At 35.1% G+C, this 17,016-nt stretch overlaps 1 protein-coding gene across 2 annotated transcripts in view; it reads left to right on the top strand.

Moving 5' to 3' along the window:
• The window catches only part of AHCTF1 (AT-hook containing transcription factor 1), a 115,256-nt gene extending 111,952 nt beyond the window's left edge, over positions 1–3,304 (top strand). Inside the window, exons 34-36 of one of the 2 annotated variants that reach the window (XM_037822667.1) lie at positions 587–720; positions 1,756–1,838; positions 2,844–3,304. In XM_037822667.1, coding sequence (XP_037678595.1) covers positions 587–720; positions 1,756–1,838; positions 2,844–3,036 — 410 coding nt within the window. In that variant the 3' untranslated portion in view covers positions 3,037–3,304. The remainder of the gene's footprint in view (positions 1–586; positions 721–1,755; positions 1,839–2,843) is intronic. The other variant, XM_037822668.1, reaches the window with a different exon arrangement.
• Positions 3,305–17,016: the final 13,712 nt, after the last annotated feature.

Here is a 17,016-nt window from a genome sequence, read left to right as displayed (position 1 = left end):
AGCAAGTGCTATAAATCAGGGCTCTCCTTGTCCCAGCCATTTACCAGCACACGAATAGATTTGAATCTAGGTCTTTTGAACAACTTTTTCTTTTTGTGATGTGAACTTGTCTGTTGTTCCTCTTGACTGGAACAAGTAGTTCAGAATTAGATAGAAGAAAAGAGGGTTTAAATCTCTTCTTTGTAAATAAAATTACTTATGTAAATAAAACACTTAATTTGTAGCTAAAAACCTTGTTTCTGGAATACTATGAATTATGATACAAACTAGCTCAGGTTATGTATGAGAGTGCTGCTTTCCTTCCACCGAAATGTTTGAGGAGCCGTAAGGATTAAAACTAGCAGTAATGATAATACATGTTTGTGCATGCCTTTAAGTCCTATCTTTATACTCTAGCTTTTGGTTTATTAAAATGATGTTTGGAATTTTCCTGACATTTCCCTCTCCTAACATGGGTAATTGAATCAATACAGATTTGGGTATGTTTGCATCTTTCTAATGTGCTTCATTTGTTCCAAGCTTTTTGTTGAAATTTACTTACAGATTTAAATACACGGTTGTTGTTTTTTTTTAAACCTTTCTTTAGCTAAAAAAATAGAGGCTCCTGCACAACTGAAAGAATTAGTTTCAGATTTATCTTCTCAATTTGTCTTCTCGCCTCCTGCTTTGAGGACCAGGCGAAAAAACACATCCAGTACGTCCAAGCTTGTAGATGAACTGGTATGGAATGTATGATTTTATTTATATGTTTGTTTAAATATACTTTTTTCTTATTTAAGCAAAGTCTTCTAAATAAACTAATTTAAAGATAGTTTTTATACTAAAAGCCCAAAATTGCGTTGTCTACAATTTTGAAGAACCTATCCTCTAAGACAGGTCTTTGATATGTTGATAATTGTATATTATTGGAAGCTGCAGTTTAAATCCTGTTAGGGGAAAAGTTTTTAAATTTTAGTGTCCAAAACTATTTGGGTGTGTTTGTTTAAAATGTAGATTTCTGAACCCCTTGTCTGTTACTTGGAGAGACACTGTTTTAGAGTTGATTCATCACCTAAGTGCATATAATTCTAAAAATAAAAATACTTCACTGATTAAGTGTGAGTGTGAACCCTTTAAATTTAACAACGTTGATTCACAAATGTTTGTAATTATCTGCCATATGCTGGGTACTAGGCAAAGGCAAGGAGTTAACACAGATGATCAGGAAAGAGCCTTCCCTTTTAGGAGCCTGCAGTTTAATTGAACAGGGAAAAACAGTTATTTCATATTGTGATAACAATCAGTTATACTCAAATACCTGTGTAGGTAGAAGGTAGGGGAGACAGGCATTTCTGGCAGAGAAAATAGTAAATGCAAAGGCACAGAGGGATGAAAATGCGTGGGATGTGTTGATGAACTAGCAAATGGCTATTTGTATATTTTAAGTAGTTTCAATGAAAGATGAATTCTGGGGAGGGAAAACATAGTCTCAGCCTAATCCATATGAGATGGGTAGACCTGGGTTTGAACAGAGGCAATGAGAACAGAAGGGCAATGGACAACTGGAAATATTCAAATAAAGTTGGCAAGACTTGGGGAACAGTTGAGTCAGTGGGTGGGAATGAGGCATAAAGAGCAGGCCTAGCTGACCAAGGTTTCAGACTTGTTGAATTTTAATTCATTAGAGCTGTTTGGCTGTATTCTTTAGCTCAGGATAGAGCATTTTAGATTTAGATTTCATGTGTTTAATTACTTTTAAAAAATTTTAACCCATAGGAAGATGATCCAAAATCAATAGAAACTGTGGGAAATCAAAAAGTAAAAAGAATCAGGACTGCAAAAACAAAACAAGCAAGCAAGTATGACTTTTTCTATCTGTAAATTTTTATCTATTTTGTTTCTCAAAATTAGATTGAGAATTAAGAGTCTACTTTAAGAAGTGAAGTTAAGCTCCTAAGAAAAGGATTATTAGGGGCCTTACAGGAGCCCTGGCTCCTTTACGTTATTAAATTTCATTGCTGAAGGGAATTTCTCTATATGGCATGAAAACCCATTCATCCTTTTTAGAAGGGCATGGGGTAAGGTAGTCTAATACTTAATGGATCTTTCTGTTTGTGCAGTGGATAGGGGAGGGATGATTCACTAACTTTTTAATTAATATGAGCGACTATTAGTATAAAGTTATAAACTTACAAATCCTGCAGTTATTTCACTCAGTAGTAATAAAACTGCCACCATCAGGAAATTACTCCATGTCAGATACATTTGTTACACACTATTTTGGTCATGTTGTGCTTAGGCATGATTGAATTTAATAAAAGTACAGAATAATCTATTTTTATCTTTTTTTAAAAACTGATTTAATGAGATTATTAACCATAATTAGTAACACTTTACAAATAAATTTGCTTTTTATATGTGTGGAAAACAGCTTCCTGTTTGTGAAGTTATGTATGTATTTTCTGATTTTTGGTTGTTTGAGAATTGCCAGTTTCAAATGCTTTATGGCCTTATGGGCTCTTCTTCCATGGGCTGAATACTAGTACCTGGCCATCCCTGTAACCCAGCAGTATTTATAATACATATGAACTGTTCAAAGGAAAATTCAGCAGTGATTGTATTTAAAAATCCACTTCAGAAGAAAACATTCCCTAATGTAAAACCGTTTTAATACTAACTCTGCCTCTAATTTGCTTATATGACTTAAAGCTTTACTTCACTTCTCTTGAAACCATTATCTCTTATAAAATGAAAGCACTAGACAAGGTAATTCCTAAGATTTCTGTCAAAATGTTGGGAGTCCAATTATATTTTTATAATATAATATGTTTATTCTTACTTGAATTATTACATTTTTCTTGCAGAAACTTAGAAAAAGAAGGTTATTGGTCACCTCCTCCAGTAGAAATTAAGCTTATTTCTCCTTTAGCAAGCCCAATCGATGGAGTAAAGAGCAAACCAAGAAAGCCTGCAGAAGTAACAGGAAAAGCTCTTGGAAGAAGCAGAAAGAAACTGTCTTCCTTTCCAAAGCAAGTTTTACGCAGAAAAATGCTGTAGTTTTTTCAGGTTTTTAATGTACACCTGTTTGTAAAGTCATCAGAATTGTGTGGATTATTAAGAATCATCTAATTTGGAAGAAAATAATTTATATAAATTATTGTAAATTTTTGTAAACAGAAGGTTTTCAATAAGTAAAGTAACTCCATATGGAGTATGATTCTTTTAGTCACAGGCAGTTTTTTCTATTTTATATTAAAACTTCATACATTTATATAATATGTAAATACAACCTATTGGAATGTTAAATAAAGTGTATACTTTACAATAGTTTGTGTCTGTTAGATTTTTGAAAGGGGATTTCTGATTTAATAATGATTTTGTATGCTAGTAGGCATTGATCCCATTCTTTCTCTACAGTTAGAATCTTAGAAAGGATTGGGTTTTTTTTTTTTACAGTTGCTAGTTTATAATTTATGCACTTTGCTTCTGTGATTAATATTTCTAATCATAAAGGTGGTTTTTTTTTTTTTTTTTCCTGGCTGTTACTATGTTGAAATTGAAATATGGGCATGTAATTTTACCACCCATTTGTAGTTAACAAATTTTATGTAATCTACCTCAAATGAGTACTTTTCCAAGTAATGGATTGGTTAACTATAATATTGGCATTTCTTGTTCAGCAAGCTTCAAGGGTATTTATCTTAAAGTCTCTTAATTATTCAGAGACTAATTATCCAGGTTAGATTGACCGGTTCACTGCTCACTAGCAACTTCGTAAAAAGGTATGAGAAGATAGGGAAATGTAAAATAAATCTGTTTTATGGATATTCAGTGCACCTTGGATGTGCCTGATACTGGAACAATGAGAAATCCAAATGAATTTTATATGGTTCTTGCTGTGTAGGAGCTTGCTATTAAATCACAGAAATCTTTTAATATTCAGGTTTTTAAAACAGACAAATCCTCACAGGACCTCAGGCACAGACTATTGCGGATGAAAGAAGAGTGTGGGTAGATGTGGAAACAGGAAAAGAAGAAAATCCTGGTCTCTGCAATATGACTGTGTGCAATTAAGTGGTGATACTTGATGTAGGCTATAAAATTCATCAATAAATAAGTGTTGTGAAATAATTTATAGCAGGTAATTGATAGTGTGTAATGAATGGACAATTTAATAATTGATCGTATAGTAACAAACTGCTTTTGTTGGCTAAGCTTTTAAAGTTTTAGTGTGATGCTGAAGCAGTTTGCTTTATATGTTATTTTTCTATCATACAACAATATGAATTATGAGAAAATGATGAAAATGCCTATGCCAAGTATTGACAGTGTGAAAGTAGCAGTGTGAGTGTGGCCTTTTAGTCAGGTTAGTGATAAATGTTACATTGCCTTGTTGGAAATTTGCCTATGACTTTACTTTTATTACTTTTTTAATGATAGTTACCAAACTTGTATTTAAGCTGCTTTTCATTTATGGAATATTAAACTTATTTAAATGAATTTGTTAAATGAGTAAAGATCTGAACATAATTCAGTAAACAAATTTCATTCCTTTTGCGCAAGTAGCACAATAAAAAAATGATGAGAGAAATATATTGTCAAGTTAATAATTTTTTAAACCAACGCACTTTGGGAAATAAATAGATGTGTGGTATCTATTTTTAATAAATTCACTCCCCCCCATCCCCACCATATCATAAATTGCCAGTTCTGAACTCTTCATATTGTAAATGCATTAGATGTATTTTTATAACTTTTTAAAAACACTGATCATTAAAATGTATTGCTACAATATTTTAGGGGAAAAAACATGAATTTTACTCATTCTAAAATTTTCTAGCAATCATGTATCTTTGATTATCTATTCATTGGTTAAATTTTAAGATAATTCTGAACGATTGACCCGTTCTGCAAACTTTTGACTGTTTGCTATGGATCAAACACTGTACTACATACAGAAGATACAAAGCAAAATCCTTTTGTTCCAAAAGGATTTTGTTTACAGTCTTATGTAAGTAAATAATTTATAGCCGTATATAACATAGTAGCACAGGAAATTTTCTTGGTGCCCAAAGGAATGTCAGGTGTACTTAATTCTGTTAGGTGAGCTCTTAGAGGCCTCTGGAGGTAGCATTTGATATGTGACTATAAAGAATAACATTTGGATAAAACCATGCTAGATAACAGCATGCAAAAGCCTTGACAATAATTGATCCTGAATGGGCTGCAATGTAATGATGAACTTGTGTGAAGTTTTTCCTACTCATGTGATTTAGTGCTTTCTCAATATGTATTTGTCCCATTCCTTGACATTCACCTATATTGTAAAATATTTCAGCAACCAGACAGCCATGCAATTGTACATTGTACAATTATACAAGGTAAGTTTAGTTTATATGTATAACTAGATAATTTAGTTATGTGTAACTAAATAAGTGTAGCACCTATTTAAGGCTTCTAAAGTATCATTGTTTCTCAGGCAAGTGATCAAAAAAAGCAATGTCACAGAATTAGCTTGTGACCAGTGCATCAAATATTTTGGCCAAAAGAGAGGAAATAAAATCATTTAATAACCTAATTCAACACACTGAATATGGGTATTTCAGAGGTCTTTTTTTGCCTTGGAAACTAATTCCAAATTTTTAACAGCTAATGGAAGAATTTGTCAAAATAAGCAATAAAACAGTTCTGTATTTATAGAGCCTTTTGGCTCCCTTAACAAAAAGACTATTTTTTTCACATCCAGCACCAAAGTTGATTTAGACTGGAGCAGTAGTAAGGTGGAAAGAGGATGAATTCAAGATACAATTGACGAGAAGTCTACTTGAACAACTGCAGTATCTCCTACATGTTCTTGCTGCTCCCAATCCATTCTATACATGCAAGTACAAGAAAACCTTGCAATTCCTTCTCAAAACCTTCCAATTGCTTAAAAATAAAATTTATACAGATTGTCAAAATCCTAGGGTGAACTGGACACTGCCTAAATTTCTAACCCCATATTAAGCCTGTCTTCATTGTGGGATCAGAGAACCACTTCCATGGGACCTTTGTAATTACAGGTGAGCATATTCTCAGGAACCTTTGAAGCACACATAGCCTTTGAAGTGACATTAACTTGTGTTCAAAACCTGACTGCTACTTAACACTGTAACCTTGAAGAAGTTTTTAAGCATTCTGAGCCTTAGTTTCCTTATTGGTAAAATGACCTTACAGGGTTGCTTTTGTAGGGTTAAATGCTACAGTATGTGTAAGTCAGTGATCACAGTGCCTGGAACATAAGTTCTCTGTATTTATCTGTATTTAGACACTATAATGGTTTTGCATTTGTGTTTTTTTGTTTTTTGTTTTTGTTTTTGTTTTTTTTGGTTTTGTGTGTGTTTTTGGCTATAATTACTGTTATGAGATATAATGTACATACCATGCAATTTACCTATTTAAAGTGTACAATTCATTGGTTTTTAGTATGTTCATAAAATTGTGCAACCATCACCACAGTCGATTTTAGAATATTGTCATCACCTAAAAAGAAAAACTACCCTTTACTGTCATATCACTACTGCCCTTCCCTTTCCCAGCTCTAAACCACTAATCTGCTTTCTGTATATAGAGTTCCCTATTCTGGACATCTCTATGAAAGAGATCATATAATAAGTGGTTTTTTGGACTGGCTGTTTTCACTTAGCATAGTGTTTTCAAGGTTTATCTATGTCGTACCATGTTTAAGTATTTCATTCGTTTTTATGGTTGAATCATACTTCATTGTATGACTGTATTCCACATTTTGTTTAGCCATTCATTAGTTGGTGGTTCTTTAGGTTTTTCCCCCTTTCGGCTAATATGAACAATACTATTGTAATATTAGCGCACAACTTTTTGTGTGGACATACATTTTCATTTCTCTTGAATATATACCTAAGACTGGAATTGCTGGGTCATATACTAACTATGTTTAATCATTTGGGGGAAGTGCCAGACTTTTCAAAGCAGTTATACCATTTACCATTGTCACCACAGTGGATGAGGGTTTCAGTTTCTCTACTTCCTTGCCAACAGTTACCATCTGCTTTTTTATTATAGCCATCCTAGTGGGTGTGAGGTGATAGGTCATAGTGGAGTTTTTTCCTCCTCTCTTTTTTTAATTAGAGAAGTTGTAGTTTTACAGAAAAATAAAACAAAAAGTTTCAAAATACCACCTTATTAACACTTTGCTTTAGTGTGGTACATTTATTACACATTTGATGAAAGAACATTCTTATAATTGTACTATTAACTATATAGTCCATGGTTTACTTCAGGATTTACTGTTTGTGTTGTACGTTCCTATGGATTTTTTTAAATTGTTCTAGAACATATGTACAATCTAAAATATCACCTTTTAATTGCAGGCCAATGTAATCAACTGATGTTGATTACATTCACAATGTTGTGTTACCATCACCACTCTTATTACCCAAACTTTTCATATCCCAAATAGAAACTGTACAATTTAAACATTATTTCCCCATGAACTACCACCACCTCTGCCTCTGGTAACTAACAGTCTACTTTCTGACTACGAATTTGCTTAATCTAATTGTTTTGTTTTTGTATATGGTCTGTGGTAAGGGTCCAATTTCATTCTTTTGTATTTGGCACTGCAGTTATCCCAGCACCGTTTGGGTTTTTTTGGTTTGTTTTTGTTTTGTTTTGTTTTTAATGGATGCTTTCTGCTTTATTGTTGTTTAAGAAAGTTTGAAACTTGAGGATTTATGGTTGAAAAAAACTACAATGTTTGATACGTTTATGTTTCTCCTTGACTTTTGTATCGCAAATGACTTAAAATATATGGATTTCACCGTTTTAAAGTAAAACCCTATCATTTAATTTTCTGAACCTTGAGGGATACATAATCCTACAGATTTTTTGACTTTGAGAATTAAAAGCAAAAGCATGCATGATAATTTTTATTTTTCAGAGGCTGTATTTGATTAGGATTACAAAAATCAATAGCATTTTTAAGCTTCGTGTTAAAATTCAACATGTTCAGCTGTTTGGTCACATCTGGTATTCTTTCAAGCATATTCTTTTTACCATGCAGTAGCCTATAACCCCCACCCCTTTTTTAAATTCAGTGTTATTGAGATATATTCACATAGCATGCAGTCATCCACAGTGTACAATCAGCTGTTCATAGTACCATCATATAATTGCATTAATCACCACAATCAATTTTTGAACATTTTCCTTACTCCAAAAAAAAAAAAAAAACCCAAAGCATTCCACCACCCCCCCCACCAATTCCACCCTATTTTTCAATTAATTTTTGTCCCCATTTTTTCTACTCATATCTCCATACACTGGATAAAGGGAGTATGAGCCACAAGGTTTTCACAATCACAGTCACACCATGTAAACTGCATAGTTATGCAGTCATCTTCAAGAAAATGATACTGGATTGTAGTTCGGCAGTTTCAGGTAGTTCCTTCTAGCTATCCCAATACACTAAAAACTAATAAGGGATATCTATGTAGCACATAAGAATGCCCTCCAGGGTGACTTCTAGACTCCATTTGAAATCTCTGAGCCACTGAAACTTTATTTTGTTTAATTTTGCTTCCCCCTTTTGGTCAAGAAGATATTCTCTATCCCAGAATGCCAGGTTCAGGCTCATCCCCAGGAGTAATGTCCTGCATTGCCAGGGTTATTCACACCCCTGGTTGTCATGTCCCACATAAGGGGGAGGGCAGTGAGTTCACCTACCAAGTGGGCTTGGGGAGGGGCCACATCTGAGCAACAAAGAGGTTTTCTGGGGGAGACCCTTAGGCACAATTATAAGAAGGCTTAGCCTCTCCTGATGGAGGGCTCGGTCCACTAAATCGGCAGTATGACTCCCTTTTGTCCTCAGCTTCAGATCCTGAATCTGTAGGGTATAACATACCAAAAAATTACATGTGGAGACAGAAGTTTGTGAGTGAATCCTGGCTCTACTGCTTAACTAGCCATAAAACACATAATTCACTTAGATGTTTCGGATTCCAATTGCCTAAATTTATCTGAAATATCCCTAGTTTTGGAGGAAACTTGAAAGAAAACTTTATCTACTTAAGATCATCTTTTTGAATGCCCCAGGTCTTTATGCTACCTTGTTCAATGAGCCCCTCCCACCTGAGAAACTTCTGATGAGCAGGGTAGGTATTCTCCTTTTAATCCTTTTTTTCTTGCATTATTTCCTTTAATTCTTTTCTATACTTTTTGCAATATATTGGCCTAAGAAATGCAGTAGATACATTAATTTGAAAATTACTATAAAATCAACCTGCAGAACACATTCTTGTTATGCTTCAGTAAGGGAACTTACTTTTTCCTCTTAATCTGCAGTGACTACTCAACAATCATTTTTATGCTCTATTTCTTGAGAATTATAGCCCTTTGCCCTCATTTTTTTTTGTCCTGAAGTGCATGAAGCAAGAGGATATGTGGTTTGTTTCCGGGTTGTGGCTTTCTGGGAGAGATGGAAGTTAGCGCTTCGCCCAGAGCCATTTGTTTTTTATTCTATTGATGTATTGTGTATTACGTTAATTGATTTTTTGGATGTTGAACCAACGTGGAATCCTTGCGATACATCCCACTTAGTCACGGTGCATAATTCTTTTTATATATATTGCTGGATTTGCTTTGCTGGTATTTTGAGGTTTTTTGCACCCATATTTGTAACAGATACTGATTTGTAGTTTTCTTGTGATATCTTTATCTTGTTTTGTTATCAGAGCAATACTGGACTTATAAAGTGAGTTGGAAAGTGTTCTGTTTTTTTCTGGAAGAATTTCTGAAGAATTGCTATTAACTCTTCTTTAAATGTTTGTTAGAACTCAGCACATAAGCCATCCAGTCCTGGACTTTTCCTTGTGGATAATTTTTCTATCACTGTTTCATCTCTTCACCTGTTATGGGTCTATTCAGATTGTATATTTCTTGTTGAGTAAGTTTTGGTAGTTTGCACCTTTCTAGGAATGTGTCTATTTCATCTAAGTTACCTAATGTGTTGGCTTACAATTTTTCTTAGTATTTTTGATTTTTATTTTTGTAAGGTTAGTAGTAATGCCTTCTCTTTCTGATTCTAGTATTTGAGTTTTCTCCCTTTTTCTTGGTCAGTCAAGCTATATGTTTATCATTTTGTTGATCATTTCAAAGAAGCAGTTTTGGTTTCATTTATTTTCTCTATTTTCTATTCTCTATGTCATTTATCTCTGCTCTAATCTTTATTATTTCTTTAGGTTTATTTTTTTTCTCTAGCTGCTTTGGGTTTAGTTTGCTCTTTGCAGTCTTAAGGTGAACGGTTAGATTATTGATTTGAGATGTTCTTTCTTTATGTAGGCATTTACAGCTATAATTTTCCCTCTAAGCACTGCTTTAGCTGCATAAGTTGGTATGTTGTATCTTCATTTTCATTAATCTAAAAGTATTTTTTTATTTCTCTTTTGGTTTCTGCCTTGACCCATTGGTTATTCAAGAATGTGTTGTTTGTTTTTCCACACATTTGTGTTTCCTAATTTTTTTCTTGCTATTGATCTCTAATTTCATTGCATTGTGGTCAATAGAACATACTTTATTTCTATCCTTTTAAATTTATTGAGCTTTTTTTTATGGCCCAGCAAATGGTCTATCTTGGAGAATGCCCCATCGCACTGGAGATAATGTATATTCTGGTTTTGGATGAAGTGTTTTATAGATGTCTGTTAGGTCCAGTTGATTTATAGTGTTTTTCAAGTCTTCTGTTTCTTGGTTGATCTATGTAGTGGTTCTATCCATTGTTGAAAGTAGAGTATTGAAATCACCAACTATTATTGTTGAATTGTTTATTTCTCTATTTCTGTCAGTTTTTGTTTCATGTATTTTGTCTTCAATTATTAGGTGCATGTGTGTTTATTATTGTTTTTTCTTCATGATATGGTAGCCATTTTAGAATTATAGAATATCCTTCTTTATCTCTAGTAACTTTATTTTTAGTAGTTGCTCTAGGGTTTATCGTGTACATCTTATAATCAGTTTCAGATTTATATTAACTTCATTCCAGCAGTATTTGGAAACTTTACTCCTATATAGCTCTATCCCTCCCTTTTTTTTATATATTGTTGTGAAGAATTCTACATGTATTAATGTTACAAACCCAACAATACATTGTTGTAATTATAAATTTACCATCTCTGGTCATTTCTATAGCTCATTACTGCTTTACTCCCATCCTCATCCTTTGTGCTCTTGTTAAATATATTACACATATATTTTATATATGTCTAAAAATACATTAGATACATATTATTTTATACAGGTGCTCTTTAAATCAGTTAAGGGCAAAAAGGAGAAAATACACATTTTTACTGTCTTTTAAAATTACATTATTATCTATGCTGGAGCTCTTGTCCCCACTCCCCTGTGGGATAGAATTACCATCTGGGCCATTTGCTTTTAGCCTGAACAACTTCTTTTAGTATTTCTTGTAAGGTTGGTATGCTAGCATCAAATTCTCTTGGTATTTATCTGGGAAGGTCTTTAATTGCCTTCATTTTTGAAAGATAGCTTTGCTGAATACAGGATTCTTGGTTGACAGTTTTGGGGGTTTTTTTGTTGTTGTTGTTTTTCTTTGAGGTTTTGAATATGTTTTCCCATTGCCTTTCACTTCCATTGTTTCTCCTAAGAAGTCATCTACTAATCTTATCAGGGTTCCCTTGTAAGTATTAAGTCGTTTACTCTTGCTGCTTTCAAGATTGTTTCCTTGTCTTGACTTTCATCATTATTACTGTGGTGTTTCTGTTTGTGGATTTCTTTACATTTATCCCCCTTGGAGTTCATTGAGCTTTCTGGCTGTGTAGGTTATTGTTTTTCCATTAATTTGGGCCATTATTTCTTTTAACATTTTTTCTTCTCCTTTCCTTCCCTTTTATTGGTATTCCCACTATGCACATGTTGGTTTGCTTAATAGTAACTCACATTTCTCTGAGGCGCACTTCATTTTTCTTCATTTTTTTAACTCTGTTTTTTGGCTTGCTTAATCTCTATGACTATATAATATTTGCTTATTCTGTCTTCTCCTAGTTTAAATCTCCGGTTGCGCTCTTCTAGTGAATTTTTAATTCGGGTTATTGTACTTTTCAACTCCAGAATTCCCATTCAGTTCTTTCTTTTATTACTTCTCTTTATAAATTTTATCTATTTGAAGCAAAATAGTCATCATATCTTCCGTTACTTTTTAAATCATGCATGCTTTTGCTCTTTGAACATAATTATAATAGCTACTTTGAAATCTTTGTTAAATCCATAAACATGAAATCTAATTGCTCTCACAGGCAGTTTCTCTTGCCTGCTTTTTTTGGGTGTATGGGTCAGACTTTCCTATTTCTTTGCATTCTTCATATTTTTTTGTTGTTGGGAACTGAACAGTTTAGACAATATGTTGTAGCAATTCTGGTTATTGGTACCCCCACCCCCACCCTTGCCAGGATTATTATTGTTATTTGATAGTTTACTTGTTTAGTGACTGGCTGGATTATTTTAGTGAAGTCTATTCTCCCACACGCACACAATGTTAAGCCTTGAATGTTGCTCCTCTGGAAGTGCAGCTTTGGGTATGCCCCCAGTCACCCTGGCGTGGCAGTGGTTTTTTTTTTTAAATCATCATTTTATTGAGATATATTCACATACCACGCAGACATACAAAACAAATCATACTTTCGATTGTTTACAGTACCATTACATAGTTGTACATTCATCACCTAAATCAATCCCTGATACCTTCATTAGCACACACACAAAAATAACAAGAATAATAATTAGAGTGAAAAAGAGCAATTGAAGTAAAAAAGAACACTGGGTACCTTTGTCTGTTTGTTTCCTTCCCCTACTTTTCTACACATCCATCCATAAACTAGACAAAGTGGAGTTTTGTCCTTATGGCTTTCCCAATCCCATTGTCACCCCTCATAAGCTACATTTTTATACAACTGTCTTTGAGATTCATGGGTTCTGGGTTGTAGTTTGATAGTTCCAGGTATCCACCACCAGCTACCCCAATTCTTTAGAACCTAAAAAGGGTTGTCTAAAGTGTGGGTAAGAGTGCCCACCAGAGTGATCTCTCGGCTCGTTTTGGAATCTCTCTGCCACTGAAGCTTATTTCATTTCCTTTCACATCCCCCTTTTGGTCAAGAAGATGTTCTCCGTCCCACGATGCTGGGTCTACATTCCTCCCCGGGAGTCATATTCCACGTTGCCAGGGAGATTCACTCCCCTGGGTGTCTGATCCCATGTAGGGGGGAAGGCAGTGATTTCACCTTTCAAGTTGGCTTAGCCAGAGAGAGAGGGCCACATCTGAGCAACAAAGAGGCATTCAGGAGGAGACTCTTAGGCACAAATATAGGGAGGCCTAGCCTCTCCTTTGCAGCAACCGTCTTCCCAAGGGTAAAACTTATGGTAGAGGGCTCAACCCATCAAAACACCAGTCCCCTATGTCTGTGGTGATGTTAGCAACCATGGAGGTGGGGTAGGCGAATACACCTGCATTCTCCACAGGCTCCTCAAGGGGGCACTACATCTTTTTTTTTTTTTCCTTGTTTTTCTTTTTTTTTTTTTTTCATACAAAATAAATTGTACTTTCGATTGTTTACAGTACCATTACATAGTTGTACATTCATCACCTAAATCAATCCCTGACACCTTCATTAGCACACACACAAAAATAACAAGAATAATAATTAGAGTGAAAAAGAGCAATTGAAGTAAAAAAGAACACTAGGTACCTTTGTCTGTTTGTTTGCTTCCCCTACTTTTCTACACATCCATCCATAAACTAGACAAAGTGGAGTTTGGTCCTTATGGCATTCCCAATCCCACTGTCACCCCTCATAAGCTACATTTTTATACAACTGTCTTCGAGATTCATGGGTTCTGGGTTGTAGTTTAATAGTTTCAGGTATCCACCACCAGCTACCCCAATTCTTTAGAACCTAAAAAAGGTTGTCTAAAGTGTGCGTAAGAGTGCCCACCAGAGTGATCTCTCGGCTCATTTTGGAATCTCTCTGCCACTGAAGCTTATTTCATTTCCTTTCACATCCCCCTTTTGGTCAAGAAGATGTTCTCCATCCCACGATGCCGGGTCTACATTCCTCCCCGGGAGTCATATTCCACGTTGCCAGGGAGATTCACTTCCCTGGGTGTCTGATCCCACGTAGGGGGGAGGGCAGTGATTTCACCTTTCAAGTTGGCTTAGCCAGAGAGAGAGGGCCACATCTGAGCAACAAAGAGGCATTCAGGAGGAGACTCTTAGGCACAAATACAGGGAGGCCTAGCCTCTCCTTTGCAGCAACCGTCTTCCCAAGGGTAAAACTTATGGTAGAGGGCTCAACCCATCAAAACACCAGTCCCCTATGTCTGTGGTCATGTTAGCAACCATGGAGGTGGGGTAGGCGAATACCCCTGCATTCTCCACAGGCTCCTCAAGGGGGCACTACATCTTTTTTTTTTTTTTCCTTGTTTGTCTTTTTTCTTTTTTTTTTTTTTTTTAACTTTCCCTTCTTTTTTAAATCAACTGTATGAAAAAAAAAAGTTAAAAAGAAAACAAACATACAATAAAAGAACATTTCAAAGAGACCATAACAAGGGAGTAAGAAAAAGACAACTAACCTAAGATAACTGCTTAACTTCCAACATGTTCCTACTTTACCCCGAGAAAGTTACATAATATAGCAACATATCTGTGAACTTGTTCCTACTATATCCATCAGAAATTAACAGACCATAGTCATTTCTGGGCATCCCCAGAACGTTAAATAGCTTATCTGTTCTTGGATTATTGTTCCCCCTTCCTTAATTGCTCTCTACTGCTAGTTCCCCTACATTCTACATTATAAACCATTTGTTTTACATTTTTCAAAGTTCACATTAGTGGTAGCATATAATATTTCTCTTTTTGTGCCTGGCTTTTTTCGCTCAGCATTATGTCTTCAAGGTTCATCCATGTTGTCATATGTTTCACGAGATCGTTCCTTCTTATTGCCGCGTAGTATTCCATCGTGTGTATATACCACATTTTATTTATCCACTCATCTGTTGAAGGACATTTGGGTTGTTTCCATCTCTTGGCAATTGTGAATAATGCTGCTATGAACATTGGCGTGCAGATATCTGTTCGTGTCACTGCTTTCCGATCTTCCGGGTATATACCGAGAAGTGCAATCGCTGGATCAAATGGTAGCTCTATATCTAGTTTTCTAAGGAACTGCCAGACTGACTTCCAGAGTGGCTGAACCATTATACAGTCCCACCAACAATGAATAAGAGTTCCAATTTCTCCACATCCCCTCCAGCATTTGTAGTTTCCTGTTTGTTTAATGGCAGCCATTCTAACCGGTGTTAGATGGTATCTCATTGTGGTCTTAATTTGCATCTCTCTAATAGCTAGTGAAGCTGAACATTTTTTCATGTGTTTCTTGGCCATTTGTATTTCCTCTTCAGAGAACTGTCCTTTCATATCTTTTGCCCATTTTATAATTGGGCTGTCTGTACTATTGTCATTGAGTTGTAGGATTTCTTTGTATATGCAAGATATCAGTCTTTTGTCAGATACATGGTTTCCAAAAATTTTTTCCCATTGAGTTGGCTGCCTCTTTACCTTTTTGAGAAATTCCTTTGAGGTGCAGAAACTTCTAAGCTTGAGGAGTTCCCATTTATCTATTTTCTCTTTTGTTGCTTGTGCTTTGGGTGTAAAGTCTAGGAAGTGGCCACCTAATACAAGGTCTTGAAGATGTTTTCCTACATTATCTTCTAGGAGTTTTATGGTACTTTCTTTTATATTGAGATCTTTGGTCCATTTTGAGTTAATTTTTGTGTAGGGGGTGAGGTAGGGGTCCTCTTTCATTCTTTTGGATATGGATATCCAACTCTCCCAGCCCCATTTGTTGAAAAGACCTTTATGGCTCAGTTCAGTGACTTTGGGGGCCTTATCAAAGATCAGTCGGCCATAGATCTGGGGGTCTATCTCCGAATTCTCAATTCGATTCCATTGATCCATATGTCTATCTTTGTGCCAGTACCATGCTGTTTTGGCAACTGTGGCTTTATAATAAGCTTCAAAGTCAGGGAGTGTAAGTCCTCCCACTTCGTTTTTCTTTTTCAGAGTGTCTTTAGCAATTCGAGGCATCTTCCCTTTCCAAATAAATTTGATAACTAGCTTTTCCAAGTCTGCAAAGTAGGTTGTTGGAATTTTGATTGGGATTGCATTGAATCTGTAGATGAGTTTGGGTAGAATTGACATCTTAATGACATTTAGCCTTCCTATCCATGAACATGGAATATTTTTCCATCTTTTAAGGTCCCCTTCTATTTCTTTTAGTAGAGTTATGTAGTTTTCTTTGTATAGGTCTTTTACATCTTTGGTTAAGTTTATTCCTAGGTACTTGATTTTTTTAGTTGCTATTGAAAATGGTATCTTTTTCTTGAGTGTCTCTTCAGTTTGTTCATTTCTAGCATATAGAAACATTACTGACTTATGTGCATTAATCTTGTATCCCGCTACTTTGCTAAATTTGTTTATTAGCTCTAGTAGGTGTATCGTTGATTTCTCAGGGTTTTCTAGATATAAGATCATATCATCTGCAAACAATGACAGTTTTACTTCTTCTTTTCCAATTTGGATGCCTTTTATTTCTTTGTCTTGCCGGATTGCCCTGGCTAGCACTTCCAGCACAATGTTGAATAACAGTGGTGACAGCGGGCATCCTTGTCTTGTTCCTGATCTTAGAGGGAAGGCTTTCAGTCTCTCACCATTGAGTACTATGCTGGCTGTGGGTTTTTCATATATGCTCTTTATCATGTTGAGGAAGTTTCCTTCAATTCCTACCTTTTGAAGTGTTTTTATCAAAAAGGGATGTTGGATTTTGTCAAATGCTTTTTCAGCATCTATTGAGATGATCAATTGATTTTTCCCTTTCGAGTTTTTAATGTGTTGTAATACATTGATTGATTTTCTTATGTTGAACCATCCTTGCATGCCTGGAATGAACCCCA

Source organism: Choloepus didactylus, chromosome 2, assembly GCF_015220235.1.
Source record: "Choloepus didactylus isolate mChoDid1 chromosome 2, mChoDid1.pri, whole genome shotgun sequence".
NCBI lineage: Eukaryota > Metazoa > Chordata > Mammalia > Pilosa > Megalonychidae > Choloepus > Choloepus didactylus.
This window is presented reverse-complemented; position numbering and strand designations above follow the sequence as displayed.